Source organism: Apteryx rowi, unplaced genomic scaffold (assembly GCF_003343035.1).
Source record: "Apteryx rowi isolate R43461 unplaced genomic scaffold, aptRow1 scaffold_7, whole genome shotgun sequence".
Classification (NCBI taxonomy): Eukaryota; Metazoa; Chordata; class Aves; order Apterygiformes; family Apterygidae; genus Apteryx; species Apteryx rowi.
In genome coordinates, this window is record NW_020450982.1 from 1,026,012 (window position 1) to 1,039,822 (window position 13,811).

General features: G+C 37.0%; 1 protein-coding gene across 9 annotated transcripts in view; it reads left to right on the forward strand.

Moving 5' to 3' along the window:
• The window catches only part of TUT4 (terminal uridylyl transferase 4), a 49,400-nt gene that overhangs the window by 8,008 nt on the left and 27,581 nt on the right, over window positions 1–13,811 (forward strand). For 6 of the 9 annotated variants that reach the window (XR_003256814.1, XM_026086595.1, XM_026086599.1 and 3 more), the window contains exons 2-7: window positions 424–1,120; window positions 2,694–2,857; window positions 6,518–6,634; window positions 8,607–8,784; window positions 11,783–11,871; window positions 13,130–13,181. Coding sequence is in view for 8 of the 9 variants with exons in the window: in XM_026086595.1 (XP_025942380.1) it covers window positions 559–1,120; window positions 2,694–2,857; window positions 6,518–6,634; window positions 8,607–8,784; window positions 11,783–11,871; window positions 13,130–13,181 (1,162 nt within the window). In the remaining variant the exon portion in view is untranslated. The remainder of the gene's footprint in view (window positions 1–423; window positions 1,121–2,693; window positions 2,858–6,517; window positions 6,635–8,606; window positions 8,785–11,782; window positions 11,872–13,129; window positions 13,182–13,811) is intronic. The other 3 variants (XM_026086596.1, XM_026086601.1, XM_026086597.1) reach the window with 2 other exon arrangements.

Below are 13,811 nucleotides of genomic sequence, written 5' to 3' on the forward strand. Positions count from 1 at the left end.
CAGTATGTTTTACTGCCTGGTATTTTTTTTTAGATGTGTTTAAAAAATTTTTTTTTCAAATTTTTTCCGTGTAATTCTAGACATCTTGGTTCTTAGCTTTTTTTCCTAAAGCCAAAAATAGGAAGGAAGGAAAAGAGCAGGCTGCTGACAGTTTTGTCACTGAGTGATAGTTACCATGTTCTGACTTTTTTTTGTCTCGTCTTACCCCCACCTCTTTTAAATAGAAGTCAAGATTAACAAAATATTCATGAGTTTTATTTTAATATGGAATGTATTATGAAAAGTCACATTATGGAGAATTATGCCTATGAGGGCAACATGCTTCCTATCGTCATTAGTGGTTTCACTTTTCCTTAGAGAGGTTTGTTTTAATGCATTGTCTGTGTAGAGCTTTGATATTTTTTCTTTCATTTTTTTTTAAAGCGTCTATCACTATTTCTCCAGCAGACAATCAGCTACRATTCTTTCCTGCACAGTGGATTTAAAATCAACTTCAAATTACTGGAGAATTGCACTTCAAGTGGTCTCAAGAGACAGAAGAAGCAGGTCTTCACTATAATGGAAGAGGCCAGGAGCTCAAAGAATGGAAATCATGACCCAAGGAAGTCTGCCCGTGTTGTCTGTGAGGAAGGCAAAGCAGTCAAAATTACAAATAATCAAAATTATAAACATAATAGAAATGACAAAACTATGAAGGATGTTGGGAGAAGTTCTCCAAGTGGGAATAGCAGCAAAAAAAGTAAACAAAATGATGTTTTTTCTGAAAAACAAGAAGAAAATAAATCATGCAAAGTAAATAGTTGTATTCCTGGAACTAAAGATACGGGCTCAAACCTTCAGGATCGAAGTCATGGAAAAGCAAAAAAATTGTCTAATTTATCAGCAGCAGCAGAAAACCTGAAACAGACAAAAGCTCAACAAGTGGGAGACAACTTGCCAGGCTCCCACGTTTCGGGGAATGGAGTTAGTACGGAGACCTTAGCAGCTACTCGGAGAGGGAAATCCGCGTTGGAAAATCCACTGGGAGTTCATACGTTGAAGACTAGTGTTGTTCAGACTGGTGATTCGGGCAAGACTGCTTCAGATCAAAGAAAAATGGAACATAAGTCTGAGGACTTCAGTGAGTATTATTCAATACTGCTTTATTCGTTTTTTCTTCTGGTAAAATTGTTAACAATCTGAAATAGGCTTTGAAATGTTTCTATTTGCATATTTTTCACATATTATAAGTTGCTGAGTGCATTTACAGAGAGCATGTTATTAATAATAAGCATATTACTTAGAAAATAGAGATTATAACAGCTGTCCTTTTTTTTTTTTTTCTCCACTCATGTCTAAAACCTAAACATCTTTGCAAGATAGAGTGCGTGGGTTTCAGGCAATTTTGTGGATTTAGTGCCTTTGGGGAAAAAAAACCCTTCATAATATCGTTGCCTTTTATGGAAGGGCCAGATATTGCTGCTTTTCAGAAAGATCAGGGGAAAAATTTCAATAAGAAGACTTTCTTACAGGTAGCATGAAAATACCTTTTTCTGTGATTGCCGTGCTCTTTTTGTTACTAAATCTTTGAAAGATGATTTGGCAGAAGGCTTTTTGGTTTAGGGGACTGTGTAACGTACCATCAGCAGTTATCCTTAAGAATGTTCATTTTGTGTCTTCGGTTTTGGAATTAAATATATGGATCAGGGTTTGTTTCATTTCAGGTTAGTTCCTTAGTGCAGGGTTTGTCAAACTTCTTCAAAATACAGGGTTTTTTTCCCCAATAAAAATGCTGTTTTGAGGCTGCTTTTTTAAAAGCTATCTCAAAAAATTTAACAGAAAAGCAACTTGAAATGGCAGTATCCTGTGATCAGTCAGCTCTTTGTAGACCACCATCATGTACTGCAGGGACCATCTGTCACTGGCAAAACCAGGACTTGAAAACTTGCTCAGTTTTTGTTCCCTAGCTAGTCTAGGGACAGAGGTAACCTCATAAAAACCTTGCTTCTACTGAGGCTTGCAACTGCTGGAATAATTTAGCCTGTAAGTATTTGTACAGATTATTAAACTATGAACAAATCGTCGGCATCTGGAGGAACTGGCCTTTCGGAACTGGCTTGTGTGTTTGTAAATAACAGTGTTCCAGAGCGCCGTGGTTGCTAGCTGTAGGGCGGCGAGGTGTCACGGCGCGTTCAAACGCAGCTCTGACAGCCTTTTAAGTCGAGGTAGTTGAAACGCGTGGATGCTGGCTTTGTGAGATTGCTTGGGTCAATGTCTTTAAAGTGGTTTTATGACTGCTTCCTTAGCAAAGCGTATGATGTAAAAATTTAAACCTAATATTTATTATTTCTATCATAGTAGAGCATCAAGATCTCAGGTACTCTACTGTGCTTAACAAAAAACCCTCTCTCCCTGCCTTGAAGAACTTGATAGAGAGTATGAAGTTAGGACTGGAGAACAAAATGGATCTATCAATTATTTTTTCTTTTTGATAGCACACTTGGTAGCAGACTAGTCTCTGAAGCCTCTCCAAAATTGTGGTAAACGTACTGAAGAGATTCTAATCTCTAAGGTGATTTTGGCCAGCCTTTGGACAAAAATCTGGAATGTGTCTGGTTCCTTACTGAGACACTAACTGCTCTGGCCACGGTTCTGTAACTTTTACTTCTCCTTGAGTTATTCTGAAGAAAATAACTACCTATTTCTTTCTGTAGGTAAAGAAAAGAATTCTGAATCAACTAAAGAACATACTTTGGAGGCTGATTATTTAGAAAACACTGCTGTTATTGATGAATCTAATCTGACAGCTGAACAACAACTAGGACTGAAACAAGCAGAAGAACGACTGGAAAGAGATTACATCTCCCGACTAGAAAAAGTAAGTTGTGTTACTGATTAGACAAAAAAGAAAGTTGGTGTCTTTGTACAGGGTCCTTTAGCCTACCTTTCATTGTATTCGCCATATTTCTTTTTGGGTGGTATTTCCATTAGGCCCTGTTGCCTCTGTTTCTTTGTTCTTTATAAAGACTCACTTATGTGATCTAAGATATTAATCCTAGTAATTGACTCGTCCCCTGTTGGAACAGAAGTGGATTGAAAATCTGATGTTCCTTTTGTGGCATATGTAGCCTATGTGGAACAATATTTTTAATTCCACAGACCTAAAGGATGACTGTTCCATTACTTATCTGAGATTTTTCCAGCAAGTCAGGTTACCTGGACACTCAGCATACAGGATTGAAAGGGACCTCAAGGTATGTTCAGTGTATTAGCCTTCCACTAGTCAGAAGCACCTATATCAAAGATGACACCTCAAGAACGTTTGTCTAAGCTAGTCTTAATCTTCAGTGAAACAAATTTCAAAACTACTATAGGAAACCAGTAATTTTTTCCTGATGTTGAGTGCAAGTCTTTCTTGCAGCATTTTAATCCCTTCATATTTTGTCCTAGGAAAATAAACCTAATAGTTCATTCCTTTTTTTAGCAACTTGCCACACATTTAAATATTATTACCATTTCTCCCTGCAGGGTTGTCTTCTTTAGACTCACTCTTTCTTCCTATGTCATTGGATGTGTGTGTGGCTTTTTTTAAGCTAGTGGTTCATTCTTGTTGCTTTTCTCTGGACTTCCGCCACCTCGTCCATGTAACTGGTGTCCAAAATTGGACATAGTGTTTCAGCTGAAGTCTTAACTGGTACCATGTAAAGAGGAAAGCTGACTTCATCCATCTGAAATAAAACATTTGTGTTTATGTTCGAGCAGGATGTCTGTTTTTATAACAGCAGTAGGATGTTGACTTGTACTTTGATTTGCTAGGATCCCCATATCCTTTTCTTAAGAAATGCTCAGCCAGGTGTTGCCAGACCTGTATTTATTATAGTTGATAATACGTCGGCAGGAATAATACTTTGCTTTGATGTTATTTAATTGCACTTAATTTATTCTGTTTCTCTAATTTGTTGTGATCGCTTGGAATTGTCATCATCTTGCAAAGCCTTTTGTAACCTCTCCCAAATTGGTGTCTTTTGCAAGTGTAGTCAGCACACCCTCTTCTTTATTTCATAAGTCTTTAACAAAAATGWGAATGATTCTGACCCTGGAAGGACCCTGTTGACCACTACATGGCACATGCATCTAGAGCAGTGGCGAACCTTTGCTATGTGCCCTCTCAAGCCCACCTTACAAATCTTTATTTAGTTTTTATGGACTGCTTTTGAGACTGATACAATGTAAAGTGACAAAAAACTTGTTAAATCCAAGATACAACATCTGTTGCTGCTTCTTCAAGCCTTATGATTTTGTGTTTTTAAAAAGCAACTCTAAAATTGGTTTAGTATAATTTGTTCATAGCAGATCAGTTCGTCACYTGCGACCTATTTTCTTCTATGTGCTTATTAATATCTTAGTTATTCATTGCAGTATTTTTCTGGAGGCTAATTCTGACTGGTCTTTGATTCCTTGGCTTATCCTTTTTAGACTTTTAAAGATAGTCTTAAGTTTTTCTTTCCTAGTGATCTGGAGCCTTCCCATTCTCTGTGAGTTCTTTAAGATACAAATGGCTCTCTGAGATGGATTAGCCAAGGGTAAATTTCAGTAGGCCTGGGTTGTCTGAAGGCGTCCAACTTACTTAAGTAGTAGCCTGTAACTTTTTATTAATATTATTTTGAGTTCTTACCCCTTTTATTGGTGTTAAGCATAACTAGATGATTAAAACAAGCTTTACAGTAAAGGCAAAGTAAAAGGCATTACATGATTCAATCTTTCTGGCAACATCTGTTGACCTAGTACTGCAGATCAGTACTGTACACACTCAGGTATCTCTGTTCCCAGAGGACTGCAACCAGGACATTTTCATTGAACTTGATTTAAAGCAATACCCAATCATTTTTAATATGGTTATTGCTGAAATGCATTCAACTTCAAAAGAGTGGTAAAATACTATTTTTCATCTGCAATCCTTAAATCTTCATAGTTAGCCAAGTGTAGCTGACTGTAAGTTATGTTCCTAATGTTTAATTTCATCTTGCTAGGTATCAGTGTTGCAGAAAATAAAGTTGAAGGAAATTAATAATAAAAGTGTAATGACTGTGTTGTTTTAAATTGATATTTACTCTGCAGTTGGAAAATATCAGAAAGTATCTGAAGTCTTTCTAAAAGCCAAAGATCAAGCTCAGTAAGTTGAAAAACTTGCCTAAATTTAGCAGTGGTTTAGGTTTTCTGTATAGTAAGTCAAATTTGTTTAACCTAAAAATAGTCCATTTTAGTGTCTTAAAATGGCATTCTGTGTTCATTCATTGCTATGACACTGTTAAGCAGCTGGTGTTTTCAGCATGCTTTTCCGTTTTAGTAAATATGGATGTATTAGAATTAGAATGGAAATGTTAGGTAGGGTCTTCTGGTCTCGCAGTTGTAACTGACAGCAGTCACTGGAAAAGTGAAAGTCTGGAGGAAAACTATATATWTTTTTTTTCTTGGGGTCCCTTCAAGAGGGACATGAGGAAGAACTCTCTCACGTTTTGTCTTTGAAGGGAGCATATCAAAAGGCTTCCTATCTCTAGAGCTGTGTTGTATTAGAACATTGCAAACGAGCAAGAAAAAACAACTACTGGATGAGACAGAGGGAAGTGGAGGATCTGAAAGCAATTCCTGCCGCTCTCTTTGCAGAGGAGGTCCTTCCTTCCTGCCTTTTAGTCTCGTAGTTCTCAGTGGTTTCCCAGGTGAATGAACTCCACAGTATCTCCTCTTGGTCCCTGGGAAGATGGTGCTTTTTGCATCGTCTCCTGCGGCTTGGCCACGAGGCTGTTTTTTGCTGCAGGCGTTGCCCCTTGCGCCCCTCGTCTCCCAGGCTGCAGCTCCCCGCTCGTGTACTCCATCGCTCGCAGCCTGTCTATCCAAAACGCTGTTCTCCAATTCTTCTGAGCAGGCTGAATTTCTCGTGGAAATGCAGTAATCTCACTTCCAGCCGGAGGATCCCACCTCATGCAGAGTGCAGTCACCAGGAAGTCAGAAACCAGCTATCTCCCTCCTTGTTGGCCAGTCGTACCCTGTGTAATGGAGTACGAAATGCAGTATTGCACTTAGCACTCTGAATATCCGAAGCAAGGCAACTCCGCTCTCTGTCATAATGTGTAGAGCAGATGATGTGATGAATACTTCCCATTTCCTCCTCAGAAAAAGGAGGATAGATGCTGCGATTTAATAAATCCACAGTTATTAAAAGCTTGGGCTGACAAGAGAATAGTGTACTGGCCTTTAGTTCAGGCTTAGGCAGCATAAGCTGTTAAGTCTTAATCTTGTCTCACTGAAACCTACCCAGAAGTGTAATGTCGAAGACATCTCACTTCCTTTCCTTGCTTTCGCCCCTTGTCATATGGGTACAAATCCATTTCCACTGGGTTTTTTGGAGATTACTTAATGTTTGCAAAGCATGTTGACATTATAAGTGCTACATAATTGTTAAATACAATTTATTGTTTAAACAATTGAGTTTTTCAGGTGGCAGAAACATTTTCTTTAATCTATGGCCATTTTTTCCCAGCGCTCCCCAGAATACACCAACTGTCAGTATCTATGCAAGCTCTGCTTAGTTCACATTGAAAATATCCAGGGAGCTCACAAGCATATTAAAGAAAAACGTCATAAGAAAAATATAATGGTAAGTTAACAAATGAGAAATTTGACTGTTGTTTTTCTGTTTTAAAAAAAGAAGGTATTTTGTTATGTGGTGTGCTTCTTTTCGTCATCTTCATTTAAGCGAAAGTTTGTGTGTGCTGAACAGAGATGCACAGATTCCTGTTGCTCGTTTTCTGTTTGAGAGCAAGGGCTTGATGATCCGTCCAGGGCTGGAGGAAGGAACATTTGTGACAGCTGCTTTGAATTAGTCGCTCTGAGTAGTGGGCAGTGGGCAGTTCAGCAGGAGCTTGAGCCTCATACTTGTAGTAACAGGAGGCTAAGCAACTCTAGGTGAAAAACATATTTAGTTTCTCTGATTCTTTCAAAAATAACACTGTTAGTGGCAAGACCATCATGGGGGGGAGTGGGGTTTTTTTGGTTTCTTTTTTTTGTCTGACTTGTGTGGTGTGTGGTTGTTTTTTGTTTTTTTTTTTTAATCTACATCCTTTCTATGATGGGTAAGCAAAGGAAATAGTACGTGTAGACTAAAGAAAGAGAATTAAAGTAGGGATTCAGTTCCTGAGATGTCATTTGTCATCTACCTGTGGTTATGTGTATGTTTAATATTAAAAAAAAAAAAAAGTATACAACTGTGAGGTTTTTTTAAGAAGAAAGGCAACCAGTTTGTGTTGCTTTAAGAAATAAGTTTTGTGCGTGACTCTAGTAAATGGCACACAGATAGGGTTTCCGCCAACCCACTTTATGTAAACACTGATGAAGATCTACAAATCCACAAGTGTGTAGAGTTTTGTGGTTCAGATACTTAAACTACTTCTACAGCTATTTCCGAAAATGTAGTTAGTTGCTTATTTCTACTTTCATGTACTTCTTACCACACTTGTACTTGTGATTAATGCCCTAATTCTCTTATATATGCAAGCCAAGGCATCGCTGGGAACACTCTGAATGCCCTAGATCCATAGTGTCTCAGAGAGTAGTATTTTTATTTTTATGTTCAGCTATTAGTTGTAAGGGATTCTGCTTCTCTTGCTGTCCGCTAAGTTACATCATGAAGGGAAAAAATGAATAAAAKGGCAACAAACCAGCCCCACATATGATATGGAAGCACTTTTGTACCATGCTTTTCGTCTGGGCATGGAGATAAGAAATGAGGAAAGAGGTTTCTTTACCAGTGAATGGAAATGATAGACGACAGGGAGTGGTTTCAGTTTATAACATGTCTGTAGTAGCTTTATGTTGTACACCACAATGCAGTGATAAGTAGCATGTAGCTGTCCAAATGTTACTTCATTAAACACATGTATTGGCCTCCAAACACTGTGTATTTTAGATATATCAGTGTATACTTTTGAATTACCAGAAGTTGAAGATTAATAGTTTGACCAAGCAGGTCCCATTATTTACAGCTCTGATGATGAAATATGAGAGTACAAAATAAGCTTAGCAGCAGCTTCCGCTTCCCCACTCAAGGAGAAGCCCATAGCAATGCCATAAATAAACAAATTTAACATAAAGGAGATGTGCATTTCTGAAAGGTTTTTTTAAGACAATAAAAGTTGATAGAAACAGTCTAGAACTTATCAAATGTTATTTTCATGCTGGACTGGTGTGTTGTCTTAGTACATAACTCAATTGCTTTTAGTACGTAGAAACACTTGCAGGTTTTCACTTCCTGGGATGCGTTCTGTTTCAGAGCTGTCAACATGTGGTTCAGGAACGTGACGCTCCAGATTTCCTCCCCAGTTGCCAGCTGTGAAACTAAATGTTCTCTTTTAAACGCTGAGCAGCTACTGCCATTTCCATGAGCCCCACTGTTACATTTGCCAGTCAGGCTGGGCAGAGTTCCTACCTTTGCAAATGTGTGGTCGGGACAGCATGTAAATAGAAAAAATACAAAACAGCACGCAATACGTTCCGATATCTTGCAATACTATGAGATAACCTTTTTCTCTTGAAATATCAGTTTTTACTTTTATCCTCCAAAAACTATTCAGGAAAAACAAGAAGAAAATGAGCTGCGTGCCCTCCCACCCCCCTCCTCTGCACAGTTGGCTGCTCTGAGTTTTACACTCATTGAGGCAGCAAATGAACAAGGCATATCAGATGATGACTTCAGAATCCGTCAAGAAATTGTAAACGAGATGGAGAAAATTATTCAACAGCCCTTACCAGGTATCCATAGTATCCTCCATTTTCTTTAGGTGAAAATTGTTCTCTTTCTTTATTCTCATATAGATCTTGATAGCTTCATTAATGATGGAATACTAAATCTGGAGTTAAAGTATCTTTATATTATACAATATTAATATATACGGGCATTTTAATGTAGACTGGCACTTGATTTAAATGCAGCTAACAAACCTACTAAAAGAGAAAAATATGATTGTGCTTATTTTTGTTTCTTTCTGATACGTATTTATTGAAGCTATTAGGCTTCTCTAAAGTGATGATTTCTGGCAAAGATTGGAAACCTCCAGAGCCCCAAATATTTCCTTCTTGGTCCTGTTTAAAGCGTTGGCTTCTGAGGGTCGCTCTCACAGACCCTCGTCCTACACCTAACCTAGCATTACTGAATGCCTGCAGTGGTGTGTACTATCGTAGCAATATTATTTGTCATGTGCACTTAATTAAATGGATATGAATGTGAATGGGAAGGGGAAAAAGGAAGGAGCTTGAAGGAGTGTGAAAAAATGCTCATGCTTTTTTTGTCCCACAAACCCAGCTGGTTGTGAAATCTTTCATGGCAAATGAAAATTGCATGAACCAATTTTTTAAAAGTATAAATTTGGGGGCGAAAAGATGTTTCTTTTAGATCTTATCTATGAGAGGTTTTGTTAAGCGTATAAGATATTCTTAGTACTTAATTATGATCTGGAATGCCTGCAGGTACTAATCAGTAACTCTTCGTTAAAAGAAGTCATTAAAATCAAGAAAGTTTATTGTTTAACAGGCATTTCTTCTCATGCATATTTATCTCTAATGGGTCCTAAAGTGAAGAAAGGTGCACTTTGAGGTCAGCTATAGCTTCTGAAAGTCTTTTGAATGCCTGAATTACCTTTAATAGGTCTAGATATATCTCCTATGAAAGAGTATGTTTACTTAATTGTATGTAAATATCATACCTCATCTACTTCTTTCTTGATAACTTAAAAAAAATCTGAATAGGTTAAATGATTAGTCACATTTTTGCTTCAGTTAGTCAAGTTTCTTTATACTGATCAAGTTCTTAAGGCTTGCCTGGGTACGTAGTCATGTTTTTGCTTCAGATATTTAGTATGCTACTTCACTAGAACACGTGAAACATTCAGATCCAATATATAGCACTGTTGGAAAATAACAGAATCCATGGCATTTGCTTTGTTGCATTAATTTCCCATTATTTCCTGTGGCACCATTGATACACTGAAATTTTGAGAGCTGAGTTTTGTAGCTACGTTAATGTTTGCATAATGTTAACAATAGTTGAGTTTTCAGTGACTCTGAACAGAACAAGGCAGTGATTTCATTGACAGAAAAATGACTTTTCAAGCTCAGATTTCATTTATATCAAAATCGAGCTGATGTTTTATACTGTTTTCTGTTTTGTTTTAGAAATACTGTATTTTTTCCCCTTTGCTCTATAAAAATACAGTAGTAAAAAAGACTTTTTGCTTGCTGTAGGATGATTAGCCTTATTTTTAGGAACTATGTTTAATATGCACTTAAACAGAAGGTGCTGAACAGAGCAGAGAGTGGACCTTTGCTAATCTGTTTACTCTGTAGTATTGCCATAAGCGGCTCCTCTGTTCTGACATGCTATTGAGTTTTCCCCTGAAAATTAGTATTTAGCATAAGACAAAACAAGGGCAACAATTTTACATAGGTACTCATGAAAACTGCTGCGTTAATGTCGTTTGGCTAGCTGATACGTTTGGGCTGAGGAACTGATGTGGAGAGGTAGGTCTATAGCAGTGAATGGCAGGTTCTTTTCCCCTTTTTAAAGCCTGGTACGTGTTTAAAGAATACGTTTTCCTAAGCTGTAAAACTCAATTCATGCACAGTCTAGAAAATGTTCTGGCTTCTTCTTCTCCAGAGCTCCCAACAGAGCCTGTGCGATAATTCTCCCTGCCGTGGGAATCCATAGGAAGTAATTGCAATGGGTTAAGATTTTGTTCTTTCTTGTGCCAAAGAAATTCATTTTGAAAGGGCTAGTTTCGAAGTAGCAAAGAATAGACAGAGGTTTGTTTGAAGCTGTGTGTGTGTGTAAGGTTTATTTTATTCTTTAAATTGTTTTGCTGTGGTTCTGTTTGAGAGTATTTGGTTCAAGCACAAGGGCAACTAAGATTTTTATTTTTATTTTTTTTCCTGAAGGACATATGATTGGGAGGGGATTGAGAATAGTCCCAAATATTAGCTGCTATAAATATGTCAGAGCCCAAATATGTATTACAGAAAAGCTTTCATCTACATAAATTATAACATGAAGTGGGATGAACTATTGTTTGTGCAGTGGAATGACATTTCTCATGATACTGTTATTGTATAGTTACTTCCTGATTAGTTTAGACTAGATCTGTTGTACATCCCTTCAGAGAAGGAGCCAGATTAACTACAGAATTACAGATTAATACAGATTTATTAAAAATTCCGGATTTATTTAATAAATGGATGCTCAGCTCTGTGGCTTAGATTACATCAAAGTTATGTTTTATATGTGTGTTTCCAAATGAACTGGGCATGGGAAATTGCTAATGTAATTAATGGAGATTGTAGTACATATATGTTTTTGTCACAAATATTTTGAGGCAACAAAGAATTTTGTAGCTGGCTAGCGGCTGCAGTGAAATCAAGCTCTTATTAACAACAAAAACGTAATTAAAATCCTGCACTAAGATGGTGGCAGTCATTACTATTTTATATTTAATTTTGTATTAAAAAACAAAACCAAAGCTGCAGTGAAAGTTGATTTTGAAACAGCTTTTAAATTTTTGAATATTTGGTAATCATCTGTTTTCCTGTGAGACTGTGTTATAGAAATGAATAGCCTTCTCAGGAGTAAGAAAGTGCTTCAATATTCATTAATCTGAGAGCACCACTTGGGAGTTATGGTATCTAAAGCAAGGTATGTGTCATCTGTTACAGAATAATTTATTTACTAGCTGTTAAATAATTATGTTTCTCTCTCTTCCAGACTGCTCGCTGAGGATGTATGGCTCCTGTTTAACTAGATTTGCTTTTAAAACCAGTGATGTTAACATTGATATAAAATTTCCCCCTAAGGTGAGTAGATGTTCTCTTGTTTTAACTAGGACTGTTTTTTAAATCAAGCCCGTCAACAGCATTTATTTCTACTCCCATTTTCTGCATCCCCTATTGGGACATACTGTGCTATGATAGCACAAAGCACATAATCTTTGGATTGGTATCAGGTGTGTTATGAATCTAGTTGACAACGTTTTTTATTGCTTATGAGATAACTTGAATTCTGATTTTATTTTTTATGCTCACCATTTTTTAATTTTTTGAATAAGCACTGAGGCAATATGAAAAAAGTTGACCGCAAATAAGCATGCTTTTAAGTGCTCAAGATTCAGACAGTAAACTCTTGTAGGTCTTTGTTCCTATTTATTTATTTATTTATTTATATTTAACTGTTGGCTTAAAATTGACAATTTTTCTTTTTATGTTTTAGTCAAATCCAAGTAGATGTCATATCCCAGTTTATAGCTTGCTGTGGTGCAAATCCCTCCAGAGCAGTGGAGCTTGCCCGTAGATATTGCAGTTGTTGGTTCATTTTTGGTACAGGATTTAAGCAGTATACTCTTGTTAAAGAGATGCAACTGCTGAACTTGCTCTTTCGTGGACTGTGTGTGCTACAGTGGAATTCCAGATATCTGTTTTGGATACATATTTACATACAACATTTCGAAATGATACTGCAGTTAGGAAGCAAAACTGAGACCATTTTCAAACAAGTGCGTGTTGAGTTTACCATGTCACTTTGTCTTAGAAGCTCAAAGATAGTACTAATTTTTAGCTTTTTTTTGAACTATTTTACAGATCATCTTTGAAGCACCAGTTCAGAAATGTATAGTTGATTTCTGGGGAGAGAAGAAAACACATTTAAAAATGTTAACCTTTAAAAATCCTTAGGGAAGTAAATTCTGCTGTTAAAATCTAAGTTGTTTACTGTTGTATATTTGTGGTGGCATATGTTGACTCTGAAACTGTTGAATATATAGCAAGCATTGTTTTTACTATAGTTCCACAGTAACAGATTTCGTAGAGCAGATGTATTAACTAGAAAAGCTGTAGGCTAAGTGAAAAAGCTGGCTTATTTATTAGTACCTGTTTTCATGCTGCAGACAGGCACAGTTAATGTTTCCATTAATATTGATACATGATTTCACCTCTGTTTAAAAAAAAAAAAAAAAAAGGCAGTGTTATTAACTGTGCAACGTAAGTAGTTTTAAACCAAGTGCAAAATAAAATAGATTAGTCCTGAATAATATAATTTGTTCTAATTTTGTCATTTTAGATGAGTCAACCAGATGTTCTGATACAGGTGCTTGAAATCCTAAAGAACAGTGGTGAGTTATTTACATCTCATTTCTATTTAATTAAATAATTATTTGAGCTGATGCATTGTGTAGTGTTGTTTTTTTCTTTTTCTTCCCTCCTTCCAGTTCAGATCACAAGAATTTATGGTAACAGTGTTAGATCCCAGCTCAGCAGGAGTTTTGCTTTATAGGAGAGTTTCCATACATCAAACCCAGCAGCCACTTTCCACTTGCTTATGAGCATCTGTGAGAACTGTTTCAGACTGCTGAAACTTATAGCCTCCTTGGTCTGTCAGGAAGCCGTCTAACCCTGTAATCCACGGGTCTTGCATCAGGTGATGTGAATAGCCTTGCATTTTCTGATCCTTCAGAAAATTTTGATCAACTCTACAAGCAGGTCTCAAACAATCCTGATGGTTTGTTAGAGATTCAACCTTGCATCTTTCAAATCTTGTAAGGACGAAGAGGTTCTAAAAGTGATGCCAGCCCAGTTTCCTGACTAGTGCCATTCACCTCTTGGTTGCCTTTCCGAGACTTCATTTAACCCCTGGGTAACCCCCAATACAGGACAGACTGTCCTTTTTACATCAATAGGACAAAACTGCTCAGAAACACACCTAGTCTGCTTGTAGTCTTTGCAGAGAAGCTTGGAGTTCGGCA